General features: G+C 37.8%; 1 protein-coding gene across 1 annotated transcript in view; it reads right to left on the bottom strand.

Annotated features, from left to right (window-relative positions):
- LOC107037569 (tyrosine-protein kinase Dnt) overlaps window positions 1-24,125 on the bottom strand; it is a 64,611-nt gene that overhangs the window by 16,298 nt on the left and 24,188 nt on the right. The window contains exon 2 of the mRNA XM_015256193.1: window positions 3,725-3,852. Coding sequence (XP_015111679.1) covers window positions 3,725-3,852 — 128 coding nt within the window. The remainder of the gene's footprint in view (window positions 1-3,724; window positions 3,853-24,125) is intronic.

Raw genomic sequence — 24,125 nt, 5'->3', positions numbered from 1 at the left:
ACTTCTTCTTCTTCCCTGTCGAGTCCTTTTATATGAACAACCTGTCTGTCAAACTGGACCCATCTCCCCACACATCCCTTTTTTTCTCTCGTCCGCCAAAGGGAATTTGGAATCGATTGCACTGGGAGGAAATAAAGGGTCAAGGGAGGAAGTTAAAAAACTTGTTCCTGGGGGAATGACAAATTGTTGGAAGCAGAAGTTTAAGGACGGTTATCCATTCCTCGGAAATGTAATTTTTTTGTTCGAAAATTTTGGAACTTTGACGAAATGAAATTTATAAATTTTCTCCAATACACAGGCTCTTAAGGGATTTTTTATCTAATTCATAATTCATTGACTCGAAGATTTCAAACATGAAAATAAAAATTAATGCAATGTAAGAAAATTTATTGTGTTTAATACACCCAAGAAAACAGTACCTTATTTCATGACTGAAAAGGTTTTCAAATAAAGTTTTCAAAGGCGTCATTTGAAGCCTGAAGTTCTTAAGTTGAGAATTGTGAAAGTCTGAATTTGAGAGTTCGAAAATTAAATTCAAGACTTCCAAAAGTCTTAAGTTGAAACTTCGGAAGGTCTTAATTTGAGACTTTACAAGTCTCAAGTTAAGACTTTGGAAGGTCTTAATTTCAGACTTCCCAAGTTTCAAGTTGAGACTTCGGAAGGTCTTAATTTGAAACTCCCCAATTATCAAGTTGAGACTTTAGAGAGTCTTAATTTCAAACTTCCCAAGTCTCAAGTTGAGACATGGAAAGGCTTTAATTTGAAACTTCCCAAGTCTCAAGTTGAGACTTGAAAGTTTCAAATTGACAATGTCAGACTCTCAAATTCAAAATTTCATAGACTCAAGTTGATAGCTTTGTATGCCTCAAGTTGAGACTTCGGAAGGTCTTAATTTGAAACTCCCCAATTATCAAGTTGAGACTTTAGAGAGTCTTAATTTCAAACTTCCCAAGTCTCAAGTTGAGACATGGAAAGGCTTTAATTTGAAACTTCCCAAGTCTCAAGTTGAGACTTTGGAAGGTCTCACAGTAATGTGAGACTTTCCAAGTCTCAGGTTGAGACTTGAAAGTTTCAAATTGACAATTTCAGACTCTCAAATTCAAAATTTCATAGACTCAAGTTGATAGCTTTGTATGCCTCAAGTTGAGACTTCGGAAGGTCTTAATTTGAAACTCCCCAATTATCAAGTTGAGACTTTAGAGAGTCTTAATTTCAAACTTCCCAAGTCTCAAGTTGAGACATGGAAAGGCTTTAATTTGAAACTTCCCAAGTCTCAAGTTGAGACTTTGGAAGGTCTCACAGTAATGTGAGACTTTCCAAGTCTCAAGTTGAGACTTGAAAGTTTCAAATTGACAATTTCAGACTCTCAAATTCAAAATTTCATAGATTCAAGTTGATAGCTTTGTATGCCTCAAGTTAAGACTTTCGGAACGCACCTTGAAGTTTTTCTTTAAAAGGAGTTCTGAAAGTCTCTACTTAAGACGCCTCAATTCGAAACATTTGAAAATCACAATGTGAGACTTTCAAAAGTTTCAATTTGAGATCATAAGTCTCAATATAAAGCTTGTTCTTTTGGGTGTAACTAAGAACAATTCAAGGCTATTCAAGCAAATAATAGAGGTATTAGAAACATTTATGTGCAATTGTTTTTGGATATAATTAGAAACATTGTAAACGCTTGCGGCTTCAGTTAAACATTTTTCTCTTTTCTTTGTTTCGTTCCGTCATTTGTTGTACTGGGGAATGACACTGCATCAAGTAACTCATACGCCCATCATCATAAAATCAGAGATACTTTGAGACTAATTGGAGAGAATATTCATCATATGAATTATGAAAAGTTCATGGTCGTCAAGAAGTTTGTTGCTATCGAAGTACCTCGGAAGTTGTCACACACACACCCCGATTTGGTCAGAATGAAGAATGCGCAGTGAGATAATGATCGAATTCAGACTGATTCCGATTTATGAGGCGATGTCTCACATCATAAACGGAATGGTACGCAGTAGCTGCCGGGAGGCTTCTAGACTCTTATGGAGTTCCAGGAGAAATATTTGGGACAGTCATTCATCGTTATGAGGTAGTAACTTCTAGTTAGATATGATCCCAATGATACCCGCTTTTCTCCCAAGTAATATCTTATCAGTTTCACAACTCATCGCCATAGTTCGTAAAAACTGAATGGAGAAAAAAGTTGGTGGAAATTCACAGAACAAGTCAAGCAATCGTGGAGCTGACTCGATTTTTAAAAAGAATGCAAGACGACTAGTGATTTTTGCCCCTGTTTTCTCGGAATGGGCTTTCTTTTGCATTTCTAAGAAATTCGGGAAATAAAATTTAGGAAAAATGAATTTGCGAGAGAGAAATTCAGTTCACTCGTGACTGTCACGAAGAGAGGGTCTTTGCAGTGGTGCATAATCCTGCTTTTTATTTGATTGAAGTGAATAAATTTTGGAGTGTATTGAACAATGCGATGTTATTAATATTTCTATTCATTTCATTAATTTACTAAAAATGTTCAACGCAATTCATTTTGTTAATTTAATAAAAGTGTTTAATGAAAATGATTTTTATATTTAATAAAAATGTTCAATGCAAATTGAAGAGAAAAATAATTGGAGTAAAATTTATTTTCTTATCGCTCCCGATTCCCGGAATTTAGGCTTACCGTGAGCGCCTGGTGGGGGAAGAGAAATACAGTCCCATTCTCAGAATCGGCTGCCCCTACAGCCCCGTGAGTGCGACTATAACGAGAGTCTACTGTAGTTGAATCTATAGTTGAAATAGTTGAATCTATAGTGTGATCTGCACCAAACTGTAAAAGATACTTGGATATCCTTACTCATAATAACAATTCAATTCCTTCTAGAACACGCTTTAGAGTGTAAGTTTCTTGAATTCAATTTTTGCTGATACTCTAATAAACCAGTGTTATTATTTTGGCAGTATGAAGTCACAATGTCACTGCCAGTAATGAAAAATCAAACACATTTCCATCCAAAAAACAATTTCTTGTTCAAAAAGTTATTTCGATATAAAAGAATGATGATAAAATCCCAAAGAATTATTCCCCCTCCTGAAACACTAAAAGAATGCAAACAATGCTCATCAACAGCATCAACTCCCATTTTCCTCATAAAAGGGGATATCAAATGTCATACAATCGACATGATCATTCCCCTTGGGTATCAGTTGCCTCCTAGCGAGGGAAGAGAATAAAACGAGGCATCTGGAATTCCTGTAACTCTATACCTCCACTCGCAAATGTCAAACCTGGCGTTTTTTTATCGTCACTCAAATGCAACTCGAGGCAGATAAAAAAAAGCGCTCAGAAATGGAAAGATATGGCTCGGTGACTGTTGTAAGTACGTAACCGTAAAGGATGCAACGAGGAGTGGAGAAAACGAGGAGAATATCCATGTTATATCGAATGACTCTTGTGTCCAGTCAGCCCTGAACCCTCGGAGTGTTTTCGCTTTACTGTAGTAGTTGAATTCATATCGGAGTTGGGTTGTCCAGAGGAGCGTGACGATCCGATTTACATTCAAATCGGCATTTTTGGTGTTCAGCCAACGGTATCGGGAGGATATTTGAGGAATATACGAAATGGAAGTTTCATCTTTGAGAGGAAACTGCGAGAAAGAGAGATATGACAGTGGAGATGAAATATTAATGGGAGAAACAGACAGAGTTGAGCGTGGAGTAATCATGGAAATGTTCTTACCGGTCTTCCGGCGAGATTTTGCCATGTGAAGTGAAGCTTGTGCACTTGGGCGGGTACTGGCACGTTAAACTTGATGGCATACTCGTTTATTACTCCCTCTCTTACGTAGAAAAGTTCCGCTTCGAGGCCTGCAACAGAAACAAATAATGGAATATTAAATACATAAGTTGTGCTATTCATCTTCTTCGGGGAATATAAATAAGGTTTAATGAAAACATTTTTATATATCTAGGACAGCGATGTCGTTATAAAGTCCCATTCGTCAGAAAAATACTTTTCTGTACTGCTTCTCACGATTTCTCGTCTGGGAATTGGTATTGCATACTTCCCAAACTCGAAAACTTAAAAATCACTACAAAAAAATCTTGTCGCGGACTGCTGCGGTGGGATTTTTTTACTCGTGTGACGTTGGCGATACTCGTGGGAAAAGTGTATTTTCACACTTGGGAGGGTAGCACTTGCCTTTTTGTTATTTTTCATCACGCTGTACGAAAATAGTATATTTCAGGACGAGTGCCATGGGGTTTTTGATTCGCGTGGTGTTGGCGTCCGAGCCGACAGGCGAGGACTGGCCTCCATGTGCCAAAAAACACTTTTCCTATCAGTATCGATCGATATTTTTCATGGAAAAGTGCGAAGCGTGCGTAAAAAGTTACTTTTTCGTACCGACCTTCACTTTTTCTCGTTCGGGGATTAGTATTGGCCCTTCCCCAAACTCGTAAAAGTGAAAATCACTACAGAAAAATATCGTTCATGACTGGTGCCCATTTTCATTACGATGTGTGCAAAATAGGATTGTGTACACGCGCACAAGTGATGAAAAAAACCTGTTCATCACTTTCCTCAAACCTCTTCTATCAGGAAATTTTAAGCTTTTCTTTACACGCTTAGAAAAAAGCTTCAGTTTCCAGACAGTAATTTTCAGGAGAGCGATATCAAATTTGATTTAGAGAAAAACAATAATAAAATTTCAAGTTTCACAGAAAATTCAATGAAAGGCAACATTTTTGGAATAGGGAGACATAAATTCCCTCATTAACACGATTTTTCAAAATCATCAAATTTCCACAATACAAAACTCATTTCTAAATACAAAAATATATTCATCTGAGCTACTCTAATCCTTTATATTTTCTTATGAAATAACTGAACTGAAATGAACTGTTTCCGTAGATTTCTTCATCAAATAGTGAATTTTTAATGACGAAATTCCTTGAAATTTCAGTCAAGAATTTTCAACAATGTATTGTTTATCATGAAATTATTCGTACTATTCATACCATCGAATTCATTTGTACGCATTTTTCCCAAATTTGACATCACAACTATATTCTCAAAAAGAAAAAAGAGTAATAACTGTTATCAAACAACTGTTATCTCGAAAACGAGAATTCCTTCGATTTTTTTTGTTGACACGTTTTTTCTTCGAAAGCAAACAAAAACCTAAAAACTCGGAGATGCAATAAGAGGCACCTTTTCCAAGGATTCCAGGCCATTCACGATAATTCGTGTCCGATAACACTAGGTGGAGAAACACAAAGATCGGGACGACGACGGGGGGGGGGGGGGGGTGTGAGTGTTGTCCAACGATGTTTCGTGACCGCTAGGTGTATTGGTCGAAACGATATCACGTCGCTCGGGGAGAGACCCTTATTTACCGAAGGATAGTAAGTTCGATTGGAGGGAGAGGCGGAGGGGAAAGGAGGAGGTTGAGAGCCGGAGGAATACTGGTTTTTCGTATCGGGTATCGTGTGCACGCTGAGCGTGACTCCCTCTTTATTTGTATTTTTTATTTCGTTTTCGTTGGACTTTCCGAGGTTGAGCTGATCGTATTGTGTCGGAGGGATCTTGTATTCCTCCACGATTTTCACCTTTGCATAAGGATGAATGAACGAAATTGATGATTAAGAAGGGAAGCGATGAAGGAATGGGGTCAAAAACTTCTTATGTATTAATTTTAGAACATCTCTGGGTTTACGAGGAAATGTTGAAGTGCAGGATAGTTGTGGACTATAGTAAAGGTTTTTACAATCCTATCGTAAAAAGGAGAAAGGACATCGCTCTCGAAATATCTCGAATAAGCGTAAGCGTAAGACTGAAAATGAAGCGCCACTACGCGAGGAGATGAGATGGAATATTTGATAAATAATCTCCCGATCCATTCTGAACATGGTCAATATATTTTTGCAATTTTCCATTAAATTAGCAATTTCCTTGCTAAAAGAATTCAATGATTCCTTCTTGAGTAAACGAAAAGTCACATTTCGACACGAGGTGAACGTAGCCGTAGTTCAAAATAGTATATTTCGTAATGAGTGCAAAAAAGTGTTTTAAAAAACATTTTTTCACGAGTTACGAACAATATTTTTCATCACAATGTGGCGGAAATTGGACTTTTAGGCACGCGGAGCGTGCCGAAAAGTTCACTTTTCGTCACAGCGTGATGAAAAAGTTTTTTCGCTCGTGTGACAAAAATGGATTTAGAGAAACATTTTAGAGACCTTTCTTGTGGGTAATACCACGTGGTTATTATAAATAGCCCTTTTGTCGAAACCACATCGTTTAAATTGCAAATCAAAACAATTTGCAATTGCGTTTTTTATTCTCCTCCTACTCCCCACCACATGACGATTGAATTAATTCCGCAGATGGAAACATAATTTTCAATTTTCCCTCTGAATTTTCCATCGACAATTTTTCCACCATGCCGAGGTAATTCCATTTCCGTTGGAAAAAAATCTAATTTCCCTGGTAAATTTATTTTCCACCTCTCGAATCTACTCGACAACTGCACTCATTTATCCATAAAGCGGATTAAAAAATAAATCCACAGCCAGCGTGATAGACTATCCGGATAAAAGTCAAGTCCAAATGAACCATCCACTAAAAAACTTTTGTTGGAACAATTTTTCTTTTGAGTATCGGAGAATGAGTGGTTATCGATATAATAATGCTCGCATGGATGGAGACGATGCGCTTGGAAGGGCCATTGTCGGTCGCCAGTATCCGGCTTTGTTCATTGTTCCCAAGACTACCACATACGTACGCCCATGCAGGAATATGCGTTTTCGCTCATTCCCCCTTTTCTCCCTCTAGTGTACGCTTGGCTGAAAGTTAAATTAGGTTTGCGTCTCCTGAGTGCATTCAGCTGGCTACAAAAGCCATCCCTTAATGTGTGAATATGTTGTCTTTAGATTTTTATAGACAACTGGGGAGTGATAAAAAACAAGACGGGTTTATAGATAAGAATGGAGTAGAGCTGACGTGAAAATAAATAGCTCCGCGTTTGAGCAGTGGCCACTCGAGAATGCTCATAAAATTTCCCACATGTTATTTTGCGGATATCTCCGAAACTGTTGGGCTTACCGAAAAATGAGGAAAAATCTTTTTTATGGATAATAAAATTTTCTACAAGAAATGTTTTATGATGTATTCTTCTTAAATGAATGATTACCTAGATAATTACAAGGTGTTCCATAAAATGTGACCAATGTGAATTTGAAAAGTCTCCTATACGATTGAAGATGACGAGTTCCTTTCTTTATTGCCCGAAGAAAATTTGGTAAATTTAGATAACATTCATTTCAAGTGATCACCTTTACTTGCATTGCGGAACTACTATTTTACCCTGGAATTTATCACTTTATTGGATACAGGGTGTCCCACTGTATATGAGCAAAATAAATCTTGAGTAACTCGAAAACTACTAAACGTACGTAATTGTTGTCTTGTCATTGTACGACGGAAACTTAGGAACTTAAAATACAATTTCGCTGAAGAGACGCACGGATATCATTAGACAAGGATAGAGCAGAGCTGACTTAAAAATAAATAGTTGCGCTTTTGAGCAGTGGCCACTCGAAAATGCTCATAAAGTTTCCCACATGTTATTTCGCGAATATCTCGGAAACTATTAGGCTTACAGAAAAATGTGGTAAAATGTTTTTCATAGATAATTCAATTTACTACAAAAAATGTTCTATAATGTATTCTTCTTAACTGAATAATTATCCAGATAACTACACGGTATTTCCTAGAATGTGATCAAAGTAAATTTGAAAAGCCTTCCATGCGATTGAAGATGACGAATTCCTTTCTTTATCGCATGATGAAAATTTGCTAAGTTTAGATAGCTTTCATTATAAATGGTCGCAGACATTTGCACTGTGGAACTACTATTTTACCCTGGAATTTATCACTATATTGGATATAGGGTGTCGAACAGTATATGAGCAAAATAAATCCTGAATAACTCAAAAACTACTGGATGTACACAATTGTCATCTTCTCATTGTACGAAGGAAACTTGGGAAACTAAAATACAATTTCCCTCAAGAGGCCATCAACACCCGTAGTATTCCATATTCAAAGTTGATACTAGGATTTAATGGAAAAAGCTTCTATTTCAGCAAGTGGATTTTTCAATTCAACATCTTAATTCGCTGGACACTAGAGCATGACTAAAATTTGCCAAAAGCCTACACTTCAACGATGTAATAGACTATTCAGTCCAGTCATATTTCATGGGTCACCCTGTACGTTATTATTTCGAGCTGCCCATGAACTTTTCTACGAATAACATTTCACAGCTTCTCCAGATATTTGTGAAATTGCAACCAAATAAAAATGTTGTTTTGCAGAAAAGAGGGGTTCCCACTTATTGTTTCCTTCGCATCAATAACTTCTTCTCACACACAGGTGAATGAATTCTCGATAAATAGAATCGTAAAAGAAATATAAAACTACGCAAAAAAAGCTTGCAACAACATTGCAGAAATAATAATACTCCAACCTCCGTAAACCCTCGATTTTATGACCAGTGACTGAGCAGAAATATGAGAATTGGTTTGTTCAGAGACCTTACGACGATATCCTACCGTCGATTCCCCTTTTATTCTCTCCTATTATTTTTATTTTTACCTGCAGCATGCGCGATTCAGCGACGGCGTTAGCTTCCGAACCCCTATATGAGCAGGAAAGGAAAATAAATAAGAGAAATCACGAGGTGGGAGGGGAGAGAGTTATAGGGTATACGCACATGGTCATGGCCTGTGTGTGCAAAAGAGGAACCCAAGATCTTTGGATATAGCAGCGGCTGTATTTCACGCTGGGGGCTAGGCTCCTACACGAACAACGCACCTGTCAAACACGTGGTTAGGAGGTGGATTAAAACTCGGAGCCGTATATTTCTGATATTTATACGCTGTAGTGGCAACAATACTGCTGATTAGATAATGCATGTGGTTCATTCCGGGTGTAAACGTGTCCTGGGGTCGGAGGGAAAATCCTGTACCTCACTGTTTGAAATTTTTTTTAAATTAAGGTATTTATGCCGGGGTGGGCATGTAGGCGGTGAGACGGAGGGGAATCTATTGTTCTCTCGCAGAAAACCAAATGTAATCGAAGTCTTGATGAAAAAAAATTTTAGACATAAGGCCAACTACATGATTTTATAGGAAGGACATCAGTTCTAGTCTTGAGAACGCTTGAAAATTCTCGGGAGTCAAGAGAATCTCATTCTGTTGGAAATTTTCTTCTCTCAGCCTGAGAACGAAATTATTTATCAGATTTCACGATTCTTCAAATTGGCAAGAGACTATTTTCTTGTATCTTGTAAACCTTCTTTGTCAAAAGTACTTTTTTCTCTCAGTGCATCTTAATCGAGTTCGATCAATGGGTCCAAATTGGCCGAGGGTGGCCAATCATAATTTACTGAATTCAATTTAAAATACATCGTCATAGAAATGCCATTCAGAATCAAAAATATTATTAAATTTTTTCTTCTCGTATACCCTTTCGGGTCTTTACGATTTGTTCCCTTCCCACTCCCCAACCCCCTGTACCGCATTCGCCGAAGGACAAGGGAAAACCTCATTTGAGGGATAAACCTGCCCAGGTACAGTCGTCTCTTGCGAGACTCCCGCTCGACAATGAAACCGTGAGATTTAGAGTGTCACAAATTCCCNCCAGCCGGGAATTGAACCCGGGTCTCCCGCATGTCAATTCCACACTCTAACCACACAGCCACCGCCGTCGGTATCAAAAATATTATTAAATACAAGCCATTTAAAGTAGCTCTACCCTTACGAGAAATTCAAAGATTATTGAAAACTGGAAAAAAATTGCAGAAAACTCGATTAGATTCAGAATTCTAATGTTTTTCTCAACTTAATTATCGTTTTGGTTTTTCAAAGAAGAAATGTTTAAAAACCAGGATTTAACCCAGTGTCTTATGTGAAAATCGACATTTCCATTGTAATCAAAGATTAAAATCTGAATTTTTTTTCATTAGATGTGAAAAAATCAAGAATTTTTTTGACACCTCAAAAAATAATCCACCGTTTTGCCAACAAGTTTTATTATTTATTTATAAGAGGGAAATGTTTGAAAAAATATCAATATGTTGTAAAATTTAATTTAGATAATACTGACTGGGTATGAATTTTTCAAATTTTTTCCATACAATTTAGTTGAAAAATTAAAAAACTGAAAATATCCAGAAGTACAGCGTAGTCCGGCCGAAAGGTAAAGCTACTTTAATTGAGAATGAGTGTTTATTCAAAGATTTTGGAGCGAAATAAATAATAAGAAAAAATATGAAAACGAGTGACACGTCCGTGGACTAGGAACGAAGATAAAAGGATAACGAGTTAGAAAAAAACGATCGTACATGGAGGTGGTTGAGAGGGAGGAAAAGAACAAATATGCAGCAATATATTGTTTATGTTGTGACGAAAGCAATTTCCCACTTGTTTTCAATTATCTGCAAATTTGATTCTTTATGATGTGTCAAGGTAAAAAAAAACGTAATAATGCGATCAGTAGTGGAGTGGTAAAACGTAACAAAGGTCCCTTTTCCACATCGTGTTTAATACTGCGTCCCTGTGATGACGAGTGATTTTTCCATTATTATCAGTCCCTTCAACCTCTCAATGCCATTGGAAAGCTGAACAGTGTAACTTCCACTACATATGCGATTCACAATTTTCCATCCATCAGAATTATCGAATTTCAGTGACATTGAGCTCTCGTCAGAATTGATAATAACAGAAGGGCTTCGTGAGGGGTTAATTAATTGATGGAAATATTGAATAACCTCGATGTGTGCAGTTTTTTCTACCTGTCAGTTCTTGTTAACTACGTGTAATGTTCAAAACAACATGACTATGGGCTATCTCGCCCTTGATGGATATGAAGGCAAAATATCCGGAGAGCTCTTTAGGCCCGGTTGACCCAGCTTCAGTTAACTAAATCGTCAGTTAAGAAAAGATGTAAATTTTGAATTTCGGTTCTTGATTATACCGGGGGAGTTTTCTAATTTTTCCCAGGAACAAAAAAAAATTGATCTCAGGTCTAGATCAGTGTTAACTGAAATGGAAACATCGAACAAGCACGAAGTTCGATCGAAATTATATGAGAAGTCTCGTTCAAAGATGATAGTTATAAGTAGTAATGCTTGTCATCCTCACACCACAACGTTTTCAAAAGTAAAGATTTAAATCCCCCACTTATTCCTTCTTGGGGGGCTCTCAGCTAATTTCATATTGTTTCGTTGTGCCGACGCCTCAAAACGTTGTCGTCTTGTAGACTCAGAATTAAGTGAATTAAAATAATAAACATGACTAATCGTAAGAGAGAACGATCAAGATCACAGTCAAGATCGAAAAAGATGAGTTATCACAAGAGCAGCGATGACAAAAGATTCGGTCATTGCAAGAATAAACTTCCAACCTTACAAAAGTGGTCGAGTCTGTGGCAGAGGGCGGTCTCTACCTTTTAGCTCATTCCGCTAATGTCGCTCACCGCAACGTGACGCTACTTGGCATTCGCGTTAGATTTAAAGGGTCACTCATCTTCGCGCGTAAGAAAAACATCCATAGAGAAATATAGTGCATTTTTTAGAAGATTCTATTAAGGGGAAACGGAACCCCTTTTTCTATATGAACTTTTAGGATTGCGTTTTCTCCTACAATTATTAATTTTTATCTATGAAACTACTTTATTGACTCGATCATTGCATTGTGGAATCAATGAAATCGTTTGATAAATAAAAAATAATAATTGCAGGAGACAACACAATTCTAAAAGCTCATACAGACACAGGTGTTTCGTTTCCCCTTAAATTTCTGTTAAATTTTTATTGAAGATTCCGCTAGTTTTCGCAGACTCTATAAAGAATTTTAGCAGCTTTTCTGTGCGTTCTTTCAAAAGAAATCTTAAATAGAAAATATTCTATAGAAAGAATCAATAAATATCAATCCTTCAGCGTTTTTTCCCCTCCGCAAGCCGGGTCTATCTAAAGGCAAAATGCTGTAGTATCACCCCCTGGTGTCTGGTCAATTCTAAAAAAGAATAATTTCCAGACCTACTGGCAAAATGAAAAATCATTCTTCGAGTCAGATGTTCAAAAATTATGACCCCTAGGGTATAATTCACTCCAAGGATAAATTCTACCCTAGGGTTCATTTGCTCCACAGGTCTCATGCCACCAGACCTCAGTAACTGAAGAATCCCCCCCCTTTAAAGAAAATCTGATATTTTGTTGCAAAGCCATCAATTATCGAGATATGCAGAACCGAAAATTCTAAATTTTTTTCGTTTACTATTAAAATTTCTGTTGACATTCTCCTGTTTACATTCGCAACTGTTTGACGGAAATAATAAACAAACAGAGCCATACTCGATGAATAGTTTGGGGAAGTCTACTCTCTCCCCTCGCACACGTGTGCTGAATGTATTCTCTCCCGCGATTCCCCCGTAAGATACAATCTCTTCAGCCCAGCCAATAAGTCTACCTGTTTTCGAGTCTGTACGTGTGTGTATTCAGAAGCCTCAGATGTTACAGGGGCAAAGGGACACGAGCAAAAGAAGAATAACAAGGGCCAAGGGGCAGAATGAATGCCCGCCTCTATGCCTCTTGGTGCCCTTGTGGTTCCGGCTGAGATTTCTCCTTCGGTCTCTCCCGAGTTTTTTTTATTTTCGTTGGATATGGAGGATTCAAGGTAGATACCGGGGGTAGCTGGTTAACGAGGCACGAGTGAATTTTTAAATCACCTCGAGACAATACCTGTGTCTCTACCGAAAAGGAGTTTATCGGCGGGTTTGCGATGGATCAGATATACCAGGACAACCTCTTATATTTTGTTGATACCTTTTGTATCTCATTTTTGATGTTATAACGGTTAATGATGTGAATTAAATAATTACCGTTGCTTGTAATTCAATTCAGACTGACGGAAAAGAATGAAGAATTTCCTTTGGATTCATATCCTCTTAAAATGTTCTAGAATTGTCCGAGTGGATAGGGCTTGAGGTGCACCTGAAGTACGATCAGAAAGTGATCCAGTTTTTGTAAGGTTCGACTGACCAGATGATTTCTGATGAAAATCTGTCCTACTTTGATCCAGTGGACCGGATCCCAAAAACTGCAACCGAGTTTAGATCCTGAGCCTGATAAGACCCTGATCCAGTTCTGATTATTCCAAAATTTGGAGGCGGGCTCAGATCAAGTTCTGATCAAGGAGGCATGATCTCAGTCTAAGGTCAGGCTGCCTAAACACAATTGGATCCGATTCGGATTTCATGGTCGTAATTTTCATTTGAACGGGGTCAACTGATGAAAAAATGATAAGGTTCGGATCCCGCGAGATCATGAATAATTTCAAAGTCAATAAATACCTCGATACAGGTCGTGTAGGCAAAACAGAGTCCACGGAATAATAATAGCGTGATAGTCTAGTGGTTAGGGCATAGGATTAGTAACCGTAGGGTCCCTGATTCCCTGTAATTACGGTAGAAATTCATTAAGAGAGGCGTTCTACAGTGAATAAATTGAATTATCTTTTGTTTTGAATTAATTAATTATTATTGAAATAATTATGATTGATTCCCATGGACAAGTCATCCGGTTTGAATACGTTTGGCTTGATCAAATCCAGAACCGTTATTCCTGATCAGGTCTTGATTAAAAATCGCGTTACATGACTGATCAGGGGATGATCCGGTTATCGTATCAAAAAATGAATGAAGAAATTTCCCTTGGATTCATATCCTCTTGAAACCTTCTAGAATTGATCAACCCATGAAAAATTAACGGCTCAGTCAGCCCTCGAGCCCTTGAAAAATACGAACCATCCGAAAAAACTTCCTCCACCAATCCTTTTAGAAAAATGTTCACGTTCCCCAACTCAACCAAGTTTTTTTCACCCCCATCCCCCAGTATCCACCGTCCACCTCAATGAGATAATTTATTCCCCGAACATCCAAAGAATAAATCATCAGTTCCCCCTGAAAAAGTGAAGTCACGTTTCTCCCAAAACTTAAACTCCCAACATCGCTAACCATTTAAGGTTAGAAAAAACAGCAGAATGAATCTCCCGCAATCAAATTCATCTTTCAGTCGTACTTTCAACATGTACTCAAGGTACTCCGTTGTACTCTCATCCTCTGCACTGCCCCCAGTCTGACCTCGTTACCGGTTTAGCCCTCCCTCCCCTCATGAACTCGGTTTTATCCCTTATTCTCTCCTACAGCACTACCCACTCCCCTTTGACTTGTCTTCCGTGCAATTACAGTTAAAACGCCGTGGAGAATTTTTTTTCCCTCCGCTCTTCTCTATTCCCAGCACAAAAAACAAAGTGTGCCCTGTGCTCTTGCATTCTTGACCAGGTTTAAGTCTCTCAAGTTATCTGAATAACTTCCGTAAAAGTTTGAGTGAACGAATACGGATGTGAAACGACTCCCGGTGTTGAGGGCAAAAAAAAGGAATGAAAGTAATAGGAGAGAAATAGGCAACGGTAAAAATTTCTTTGATGTCTGAGTACAACGTTTTTCAGAGTAAAAACAGCCCTTTCAGAAAAGGCGTCGACCCTTGAGGTGCTCCGGTGCCCAGACACAATTGTCACGAGGGACATGCCGGCACTTCGGGGTTTCAATTTTTTTTTCTTCATTTCTCTCGCTTTTGCCAACCACTAGATAGAAATCTCTACAGCCTACCTACTTTTTATTCCAACTTGCGACCCTTCTCTGGCACATTCACTCCAGCTAACGCGACCTCCTTTTACGTAATGTAAGTCCTGCGCTTTTATATCAGAGAAACACTTCCGTTTGGAGTTTATACTGTAAACGGAATTTATAGTCAACGACAGTCGCAATCTTGCACCTGCGGTTTGGGGACAATTGTGAGAGTTTCTTGGGTGGGGGCGGTTCATTTTTAGGAAATGCACGTGATTATTTCTTTGATACGGGGTCTTTGACGGTACATACGTGTTTTAATTTTACAAAGGGAATGGTTTTTTCAACTTTTTTGGGGTCGGCAAAGAGATAAATGAGAATAATTACAGGGTTTTGAGGGCATTCTTTTTTAGAATTTTCACCGGAATTGTCGAGTTAAGCGTTCATTTGACTTCAACATTTCCGTGTCAAGTTTTTTTCTTAATGAAAGGATTTTTTTTGAATGACGTAAATAATTTTCTAATTATTATATTATTAATTATATCATCATGATTATTAATATCAATATGTAATCTCCTTTATCACGCCTTAGCATGCGGTTTCATACGGTTTTATCGACAAAACAATTTATGTAATTTCAAAATTATTTGAAAATTTGGAAAAAAGGGTCTTAAAGTACAATAGCGAAAACATAATAATAATAAGCAATTTTTAAGAACAAAAATGTTGAATAAATTGAATTTCCGAGTTCGCTGTTCGGAACGGCCGTGGGGGTAATGTGGTTGTTTTTGTGCACGAGTGCGTAAAGTTTAAGAGCGTACGTAAAGTGAATTCTCGTGCGTAAAGCTTCGCACGCTGATAGAATGATTCATTTATCCCAAACGAGATTTGTTAACTATTAACGAATGAACATTTAATAAAACCGAATAGACCCCAGCCTCCAACCAAATTTATTTGTTAACAATAAACTAATCCTTTCTATCAGTGCGCGAGGATTTACTTTACGCTCGCTCTCGAATTTTACGCACGCCGTGCGAAAAACAACCGCTTTACGCACGCTAAGCCGTTTCGCAAAGTGCAGTTTTGAGGCAGATATCCCAAAAATCTCTTTATTTGTACGGGAAAGGCATGTCTGTACTAGAGGACCGTTGTCCAGAGACTGAAGGCGATAACAAAGTGAAAACTCTCACTGGGAAAACGAAAAAAAAATAGTTTTATGACTCAAGAGAACAGTCTGCTTCAAATTTCAGCATATGTTTAGGATTAAACCGCTCTCGAGTACGAGGCAGAACTAAATTGGTCCCTTTCTAGAACTGTTTTCCCAGTATATCATAAATCTTCGTCGAGTAGTTTTAGTACAATAATAAAAGAGCTGCGCTCGAATATTCCACTAGCATATATGCGAATTACAGACAAGTCATGATGCAAGGACTGAAAAAACAAACCAACTGGGGGCCTATTCTCAAGTTAAGGTAAACGGAGGTAAACGGATTTGTGAACGGAAGTGGTTCCGTTCACGTATCGCGTTGGGGAACGAAAGTTTTCATAAACGAATCCTAGATCCACATGTGAATCAATTTCGCTGACGGATATCGTTTTCGATTCACACGTGAGGATACTCGTATGAGGATACAATTAACCTCTTCTGAGAAACGAAACATTAAACATTAAATGTTTAAATTTATTTATTATAGTTCAATTCTTTGTTTTATAATAAGTTGAAAGATGGATAATTTGCGGAGATACAGTTAACCTCTTCTGGGAAACCAAACATTAAACATTAAATGTTTAAATTTATTTATTATAGTTCAATTCTTTGTTTTACAATAAGTTGAAAACTCGTATGAGGATACAGTTAACCTCTTCTGAGAAACGAAACATTAAACATTAAATGTTTAAATTTATTTATTATAGTTCAATTCTTTGTTTTATAATAAGTTGAAAGATGGATAATTTGCGGAGATACAGTTAACCTCTTCTGGGAAACCAAACATTAAACATTAATTGTTTAAATTTATTTATTATAGTTCAATTCTTTGTTTTACAATAAGTTGAAAAATGGATAATTTGCGGAGATATATCTATTACGATGTACTCCAAATGCGGAGTATCACGACGTGTGAAGTTCGCGACTAGGGAATCAGTGTGCGAATTGAAAATGACCTCCGTGAACGGAGTTAATTGACATGTGAATCTAGTATTCGTTCACGGAAACTTTCGTTCCCCACCGAAATGCGTGAACGGAGCCACTTCCGTTCACAAATCCGTTCACCTCAAACTCGAGAATAGGCCCCGTGAACAATCGCCAGTAACTTCCAGTAATAAAAGAAAAAATTCAACTCAAGTAATCACCCTGAAATTCCTCATTTGCCCCTTCCCCTCATCGAGACCACTTCCCCAAAAATTATGACACTATTTAAACCCCACAATCTCCCCTCTCCTCAATTTTCATCTTCCTCTTAACAGCCTCAACGGTTCCGCCATACTCGTCTTTGTGCACGAGGCGTGAAACACCCGGTGAAATTTCGCAGGCAACCGTGTCCCCGCCTGTCAAAATAGTACATTGAGCATGGTTGACGTGATGCCAGATGAAAGAAATAGGGTTCCATGGTCGAAGCGTAAAAATGAAGCTAAAAAAATAGTCCAACAGGAAAAAAAAAATAAATAAAGAGAGCATTGAATAGTCAGGGGGTCCACTGCGGGGTGCAGTACTGAGTGGGTCCCCGGGGTCTCGGAATCCGACACCTTGAGGAAGAAAAAGAAAAAAAAATCTAAAAACCCGAAACCACCCAGAGTATAATACCAGTCGGACGATTATAACGAGTCTCAGGGTGTTCAGGGGCAGGGGAGTAGACTTTCTAAAGGTGACAGCGAATGGGAATCGAGGGGTTCCCCACAAAAAAGAGGCGCTAAAATCTCCCACTGAAAATACTCATGCACGATTCAGTTGGATTCTACCTTTTAGAAAATGTTTATTGGATTTTATGCATCAACGCCCACTCATAATACCGAGCCCATTTCCTACTTAAATGATGAGCCTCTCCCCTTTTCATCGACGGAGCTTGAAAACCGGAGGATGTGAATTGAAATGAAAAAAAAGGAGAAATGAAAAAGTTGATAAAATGTTTGGGCATGTGACGAGGGAGGGATATTCTAGCCTGAGGAGGGATGAGCGATTCTTATACCATGTGTACATTAGTAGTCGCTTCCGGGGAGAGGATAGACACCCTTTTCCCTCGGTACAATACGTCACATTTTAACAGATGGAGATGGGGAATAATTCCTTTCACACCTCGATGTACTCTCATTCATCACTTAATGCATGCATTTGTGGGTATTGGAGAAGTTTCGGGAGAATGTTTTTTTTTTAAAGAAGAGGGATAACTTTCAGATGGATTATTCCTTTTGAAAATATTTCTGATGGAAATTCCATGATTTGTAATCCATGGATGAGACCGTTGCACTTGGAAATATGAACTTCTGAGTTTTCTCGGGATTAAAAACAATTCGATAGAATGACGATGTGCACTGTTTGATTTTTTTTTTTTTATTTCATGGAAAATATGATAGTCATTCTCATGAGTGATATTAAAGCGGACTTAGGGGAAAAATGGTTATGAAATTTCAAGTTTTAGGTAGGCTTTAAGGACATTCATGAGTTTTTAGTGGGAGTGAGATGAAAATTTCATAACTTGATTGAATTTTCAATGGAACATGAATATTCAGAAACAAAATCCCATGAATTTCCAATTTTTCTCTGAATTTTCTGATTTTTCAGAGAATAAGTGAACTGAAAAATGAAATATTATATTGATTTTCAGATCATTCGAACAGAAAATCAATGGAATCACCATCCACGCAAAATCAGAAGATCGTGTAAATCAATGATTGCAAAGCTTCCGTTCGGAAGCAAAAAATCATCAACTATTTTTCAAGAGGGAATGGATGGAAAAACTGTCAATATTCATCTCCATTTCCGCATTCACCATTCCAATCTCCAAATCCCCAGTAAAGAATCCGACGTAAACCGATGAAAGTTTAATTAAAAAACTTCAGTGAATAAAATTCCATGGCTGCATAAACCACTGGTGAAAAACTTTACATCAGGAATTGTTATCACCCACCCACACTCAGAAATGGAATAATTTCAACGCACAACACGTCAGGTAATAAACGATGCGACAGAGAAAACCCCACCCTGTTTAGCATATATCGAACGTATACCCGGGTACTGTCCGTCGACCATGTTGTCCTCTTGAATAACCCATAAGCCCGGTAGTCCCTCTTCTCTCTTTTCCTTCGTCCGTGTGTACAGTCACCCAACGAATGTACATAATCTCTGGCGCGTGGGTTTCGGAAAAGTTTAAGGTGGTCTAGCTGCAATTTATTTCTCTCTCGAGACATCTACTTTTTTTTGCTTCTCAACATTGACTTCGAATTATTTGTACTTTCATTCAAAAATATTTTCTTTAAAGTACTAGATCCAAACTCTAAGGGAGTCGTTGAGTGTAACGAGGACGAGAAAATTTAAAATTACCGAAAAAAAATTATTCACCATTGATAAATTCTTATATGAAGTCTTATATGAAATTCTTATACGCGAAGCAATGGGTTGAGGAACTTCCGCAGTAAATTTTAGGGCTATGGAGTGGGGGGAAATATCAAAGGTTCCGAATCTCCGTTGCATCCTTTGAAAAAAATAATGAAATGACGAAAAGTTCACGGGCGTATTGAAATTTCGTCGTTTGGGTGTCTTGGCACTTATTATTCATGATTAATCCATTCCAAATAATTTTTATTCCGAAATATTATCTATCCGATTTTTTTAACAAATTAAAATTTTCATGAGAGATTTGACAACCACGCATTTTTGTTCGACGCAGTTGGTATTCTTGTGTCCCGATCAAATCCTATACTGTACTATAGAATCTACAGTATATCCCTTGGCGAAGTTCACACGATGGCCTCCGCCGTGCGCACTCTAACCTCCCTCAACGTTGCCATGTTCAGCCATCAGTTTCCTCTAACGTAACTAAAATCCCGAAATATGCCATACATTTTCAATAATTACAAATAATCCCTGTGGGGACGGCTAATGAAATTGTGGGGATATGTTCCTGAAATATATGCGGTTCTATTCGTGAAGCATTGGGATTTTTATTCCCTTGTCGATTATTTTTTTGTGATTTTTGAAAAAGTGGTGCCATAAGTCACCGTGTTGATGACACATTTTTCATATTTTCTCCTCAACAATCTACGTGGTTCAGCGTTTTGGGTCTTCGGGAGGGTATTTGTAATCACTCAATATTTCCTCAAAATTTCAGCTCTGCAGTCCATTTTCTTCTACTCCCATATATTTACTGCGGAAGTTTCTGAACCCTAGACTGTTCACCATGCGAGGGAATTGCCGCAACATGTCGTTTTAGTCACCTTGCCATCGACTGGTTGACCGGAAAAATTTGAGAAAAATTGAATTCATCAATTGAAGTATCCGGAAAATTCTAGTATTTTTTTTTCAATATTGTATCCTCAATTCTGGAAGAAAAAAAATTATTTCCAACAGGGGGACAATTGTTTCCCGTGTTAAATGAAATTGCCTGTTGCGCGACGTTGCTGGGAACTCGCTAAACGCGCCCGGGAAGTGTAGAGTGGATTCGGCAACGCTGGACTCTAAATAACACGGCGACACTCTCCCGCAAAGATGACTAAAGTCGCATTTTCCCGTCAGGTGACCAGACTAGGGTTAAGCTAGATTTCCGAACGCTTTCACCGAACTTACATAAAAATCAGTTTTAAGGGCTCAAATGTATATCATCTTAAACGTCAATATTTATCAGAATTTTTCATCATTTTTCTGGAGATTTTTCAGTTCGATGAACAGAATAAATGTTTCCCCCAGATTTCCAGAATGAAAAGGTCTATTGGCTAATTATAAAGCTCTTATTCAGAAGCAAAAATCAGGAAAATGGAGAAATACTGATTTAGTAAATATGTAATTCATTGCATTCGATTCCATAAAAGCGAAATTATCCAGAAAATGTGTTTTCTTCCCTCAACGATAAGCGATTCAAAACCGAGAAATTGAGTATTTCATCCCCTAAAACCTAAAAAATTTAGAGATAATTTTCACGACTCTTTAAACCCTTTCCATCCTGAGAGTGACTAGATTTCCGGACACTTTTTTTCCCATGTTAGTTCCCCTAATAGCTTCGGACACTTCCACCGAATTTACCCATAAATAATTATCTTTGAGAGCTCAAATATATTTCATCTTCAACCTCAATATTTATCAGAATTTTTCATAATTTTTCTGAAGACTTTTCAGTTGGATGAACGGAACAAATATTTCTCCATTTCCAGAACGAAAAGGTCTATTGGCTGATTACAAAGCTCCCATTCAGAAGCCAAATCAGGGAAATAAAGAAATACTCTCCTTTAGTAAATATGAAATTCATTGCATTCGATTCCATAAGAGCGAAATTATCCAGAAAATGTGTTTTCTTCCCCCAACGATAAGCGATTCACAACCGAGAAATTGAATATTTCATCCCCTGAAACCTCAAAAATTGAGAGAAAATTTTCACGAGACACTTTAAGCCCATCTCCTCACGTATCCTGTGTGAAATACGTGGGCATGTAATTCACATTAGACTTTTCCAGTTGAATTATCGTTGGTATATCCATTCTAAACTTTCCAAGAGGCAAGCAAAACGTGCGTTCCACGTTTTCCCTTATATCATTTCCTCTTTCTCCTGCTCGTATCCCCTCAAGAGGGGGAAATGCGAGCCTCTACGACTTCTCGTTCGTCACTCCGGAAGGATTACTCGACGATACAGACGAGATGCCACATTCCTGTGTATACACATTTAACATTCAGGAAGACATGAAAACGAAGGAAACGGAATTAGGGAAAATACGTCGTCTTGGAGGCAAGGGCCAACGGAAAATCTACGGAATTTCCTCTGCCATCTCTCGTAAACACTCACCAATGGGTTTTCGGTCTGGTACACCATTCTTATGTACTTGGTATTCTTATAAAATTTTTTTTTTTACGTCAAGAAGAGAATTTTTCTACTCGTTTTCTTGAACATCCACGGAATTGCGACGCCGGAGCCAATTTGAGTTGTCTCTGACTCGGTTTTTTCTTTTTCCCTTCCTTTTTCCTGTGGGGCGGGGTAAAGACCTGGCAATTTGTCCTCGTGAGGAACGGTGGAGAGTAATTGCTCCTATTTTTAGGAAAAAGATTTATTTCTGGGTTTTTTCTTTTTTTGGGGAGTTGATGGTGATAAAGATTGCGGCAGAGTTGGAGAATTTATTAATCAGATAGGGGCGGAGGATCTTGAAGACATGAGAAATTTTGGTGAAAAATTGGAGGTTTTGGGATGATGAGAAAAGCTTTTATGAGAATGGGGCAGTTTTTTTGATGAGATCGATCAATTATGAGGCCTTTAGGTAATATAAAAGGTTCACGACGAATATTTCACTTTTCCTCTTGCATACAAAGGAGAATATAATTCTTCAACCATTTCCTGATTTTCTTCATTGATTTGTTCCTCATCGTTCGCGAGATATAATCCGGAAAACGATTCGGTTTTTAAATTAAGAATCTTTGCATTCGTCAACTAAAATCATTCGAAGGAGATATTTTGAAAGATTCTACACTGATAGAAGGATTTAATTGCTGTTAACCAGGCTTTTTAACTATTAACAGCATTTGTTGATAGTTAACGAATGGCATTCATAGTTAAGAAGTCTCGTTAACAGCAACTAAATCCTTCAACTTTTCCGTCATTGTGGGATAATTGAAAAGTTTTGTCATTTCGCCCGTTAGGAAGCGCCTTATGTTCGTCGGTGTGCGGAAAAAACTCATAGTTCAATAGATACTCACAAATGAAAATGATCTCGGCACGCGGAGAAAATTATTTGGTGAATTTCAACGACTAGTTGTTGAAATCCACCAAATAGTTACTGAAATTCATCAACTAGTTGTTGAAGTTCGCAACTAGTTGTTGAAATTCACGAAGTAATTGTTGAAAAAAATGAATTATCAACCAGTTGGGGAATTCCAACAACTAGTTATTGAATTTCAACAACTAGTTGTTGAATTCCATCACTGATTGGTGAATTTCAACAACTAGTTGGTGAACTTCACCAACTAGTTGTTGGAATTCACGAACTAATTGTTGAAAAAAATGAATTACCAACCAGTTGGGGAATTCCAACAACTAGTTATTGGATTTCAACAACTAGTTGTTGAATTCCATAACTGATTGGTGAATTTCAAAAAACTAGTTGGTGAACTTCACCAACTAGTTGTTAGAATTCACGAACTAATTGTTGAAAAAAGTAAATTACCAACCAGTAGGAGAATCCCAACAACTAGTTGTTGAATTTTAACAACTAGTTGTTGAATTCCATAACTGGTTGGTGAATTTCATGAACTAGTTGGTGAACTTCAACACTTAGTTCGTGAATTTCAACAACTAGTTGGCGAATAATTGTCTTCGTGCAGCAATTCTTTTGCATGATGATCAATTGAGGGTTAACTAGAACTGTTGAAAAAAATGACAATGAAAAAAAAATGGGCAAAGACCTTGTCTAGATTTCCCAATCATGGCAAAATAAAATTGTCCATGAAGAACTCTCTATTCCGAAGTACATATCCCTCATCTTGAATGAGGATGTCAACCCCTTGTGAGGACATCATCCAACGTTGCTCTCACAATTAATCACGTCAATAAAATCGTAACTAAAACCCCTTGAAATTGATTATTTTCTCGCTCGTTATCAATTTGAATAATGAACTGTGAAAGGAACAAGTTTAAAAAAACCATAACCACCGTGAAAAACAACGCCTGGTAGAATCCGGCCTAAGGTGGACCGGTTTTCGATAAAAACCCGTGAAAAAGCGATAACCAATTTGTCACCGTGGAGTGAAATAAATGATCGTGCGTGAATGTTTCACCACTAGAAACGGCGTCGAGTGTTTTTTTTACCTCTGAAAAATCTTAACGAGAGTCATCACGAAATGGTGTACAACTGCGAACCTGAAACTGTATCGTGTTTCGCGTGGGCAGTGGGGTTATGCCAGTGGGATCATGTACAGAGGACGTTGAGTCGCTCGACGGGCCCCTCGGGTGAATGGGTTTCAAATTCTTTGGGTAAATAATGGTTCGTGAGGTGTTAAATTCATGCGAACATACGGGAAATAAATATTTTAAAAATCCTTTCGCTTCTTGTTAACTCCGGTTGTAAATCGGAGACATTTGTGCAGAAGGAAAATCATTTTGACTCACGTAAAATCATTGTTTTGTAGAGATTTAGAAATGTACATGATAGTAGTTGCAAAAAAATGTAAGAAGGTATGTGATCGTTACTTTTTGCGTCATTAGTCTTTTTCTCTTTTTTATTTCCACCAATTCCATTGGTAGTAAACTTCCGAAAGGAT

This window comes from Diachasma alloeum, unplaced genomic scaffold (genome assembly GCF_001412515.2).
Source record: "Diachasma alloeum isolate Michigan unplaced genomic scaffold, Dall2.0 Dall_scaffold_00256, whole genome shotgun sequence".
In the NCBI taxonomy this organism is placed as follows: Eukaryota; Metazoa; Arthropoda; class Insecta; order Hymenoptera; family Braconidae; genus Diachasma; species Diachasma alloeum.
The sequence above is the reverse complement of the archived record's forward strand: the minus strand, read 5'-3'. Positions and strand labels throughout refer to the sequence as shown.